The 1243-nt window shown below is 47.5% G+C and overlaps 1 protein-coding gene across 8 annotated transcripts in view; it reads right to left on the bottom strand.

The window, feature by feature from the left end:
* The window catches only part of Synrg (synergin gamma), a 77223-nt gene that overhangs the window by 18136 nt on the left and 57844 nt on the right, over nt 1-1243 (bottom strand). For all 8 annotated transcript variants that reach the window (XM_021177158.2, XM_029483571.1, XM_021177164.2 and 5 more), the window contains one exon: nt 389-552. In XM_021177158.2, coding sequence (XP_021032817.1) covers nt 389-552 — 164 coding nt within the window. The remainder of the gene's footprint in view (nt 1-388; nt 553-1243) is intronic.

Raw genomic sequence — 1243 nt, 5'->3', positions numbered from 1 at the left:
GCAGGTGGATTTCTGAGTTCGAGGCCAGCCTGGTCTACAAAGTGAGTTCCAGGACAGCCAGGGCTATACAGAGAAACCCTGTCTCGAAAAAAAAAAAAAAAAGAATCCAAAACATTTCTCCTCTCTTCCTGTTTTGATGCTTTAAAATTCAGTAGAATAATAAAATGTAAGCTTTGAAAAGATTTTCTTAAATGCTTCTCTCTTTGCAAAGTCCCACCAATAATTTCAACTTTAGCCACAACTTTCAGAGGCTGAAACACACAGGGAACATGTTCATTCCAGGCTAGAGCTTCCAGCCTTGACCTCTGAGGATCTACTTGCCATCTGCTGTGCAGGGTCTCCTCCCCCCAATCACCTCCCCAGGGAAAGTGGAAAAGTGGCGCTTCACCTCCACCTCGCCAGTCAGATCCTTGTACTTGTCTCGGATGACGGGCAGCGAAGCCCTCTCACTCAGAGTGTTGGACCGGTCTCTGAAGGGCTGCTCCAGGGCCGGGGAAGGAGAGGGCCGGCTTATTTCTTTATCCCCAAGGCTCAAGCTCCTCTTGTGTGATCCTGGGTGAAGGGGACAGTACACACAAAGGTTCCGTTACTCAGCCTGGCTCAAGCAGAATCGTGATTGCTGATGTGACCATCTCTGACAGGTGAACATGTTAGAGGCATTTGGAAACCATCTTCGTTCACCTTGTCTGGGAAGTTCTTTGATTTTGGCTCTCTTGTGCTTAGAGGCTTCCTTCAGGTTCCCCCATTCCTTTTCTCTCATCTGTCACTACACTACATATTTCCATGCCATAGTTAACTGCTGGGTGTGCAGGTGTATGTGTGTGTACAAACTTGTATGTGCCACAGGGAACAGGGGTGTTTCAGATACCACAAACAGAAATAGAAGATCCAAAACATTTCTCCTCTTCTCTATCAGTAGGATGATAAACTCCTACAAAAGGACTGAATCACCGGTGTCTAGCTGCAAAGTGCCATTGTCAATATGGGTGCCCAGGAGCCACGAGGCCCTTCCTGTCAGTGGCTGTAAGCTTGCACCTTTGTGTCTCCTTGCCTGCTGCCTTTCTCCTGTGAGACTCAGAGCTTTAGAGACAGGGAATGAGGGTGGCAATGAAGCAGGATTTAGAGAAAGATGCACCTGAGACTCCAGAAAACGGGGATGGATCACCTTTAGGATCAATTAAAACAAGTGCTTTTTATGAAAGTACTGATTTAGCCAGGCGTGGTGGCGCACTCCTTTGATCCC

The sequence above is a fragment of the Mus caroli genome, chromosome 11, assembly GCF_900094665.2.
Source record: "Mus caroli chromosome 11, CAROLI_EIJ_v1.1, whole genome shotgun sequence".
Classification (NCBI taxonomy): domain Eukaryota; kingdom Metazoa; phylum Chordata; class Mammalia; order Rodentia; family Muridae; genus Mus; species Mus caroli.
Note: the sequence above shows the minus strand (reverse complement) of the source record. Positions and strands in the feature narration are given on the sequence as shown.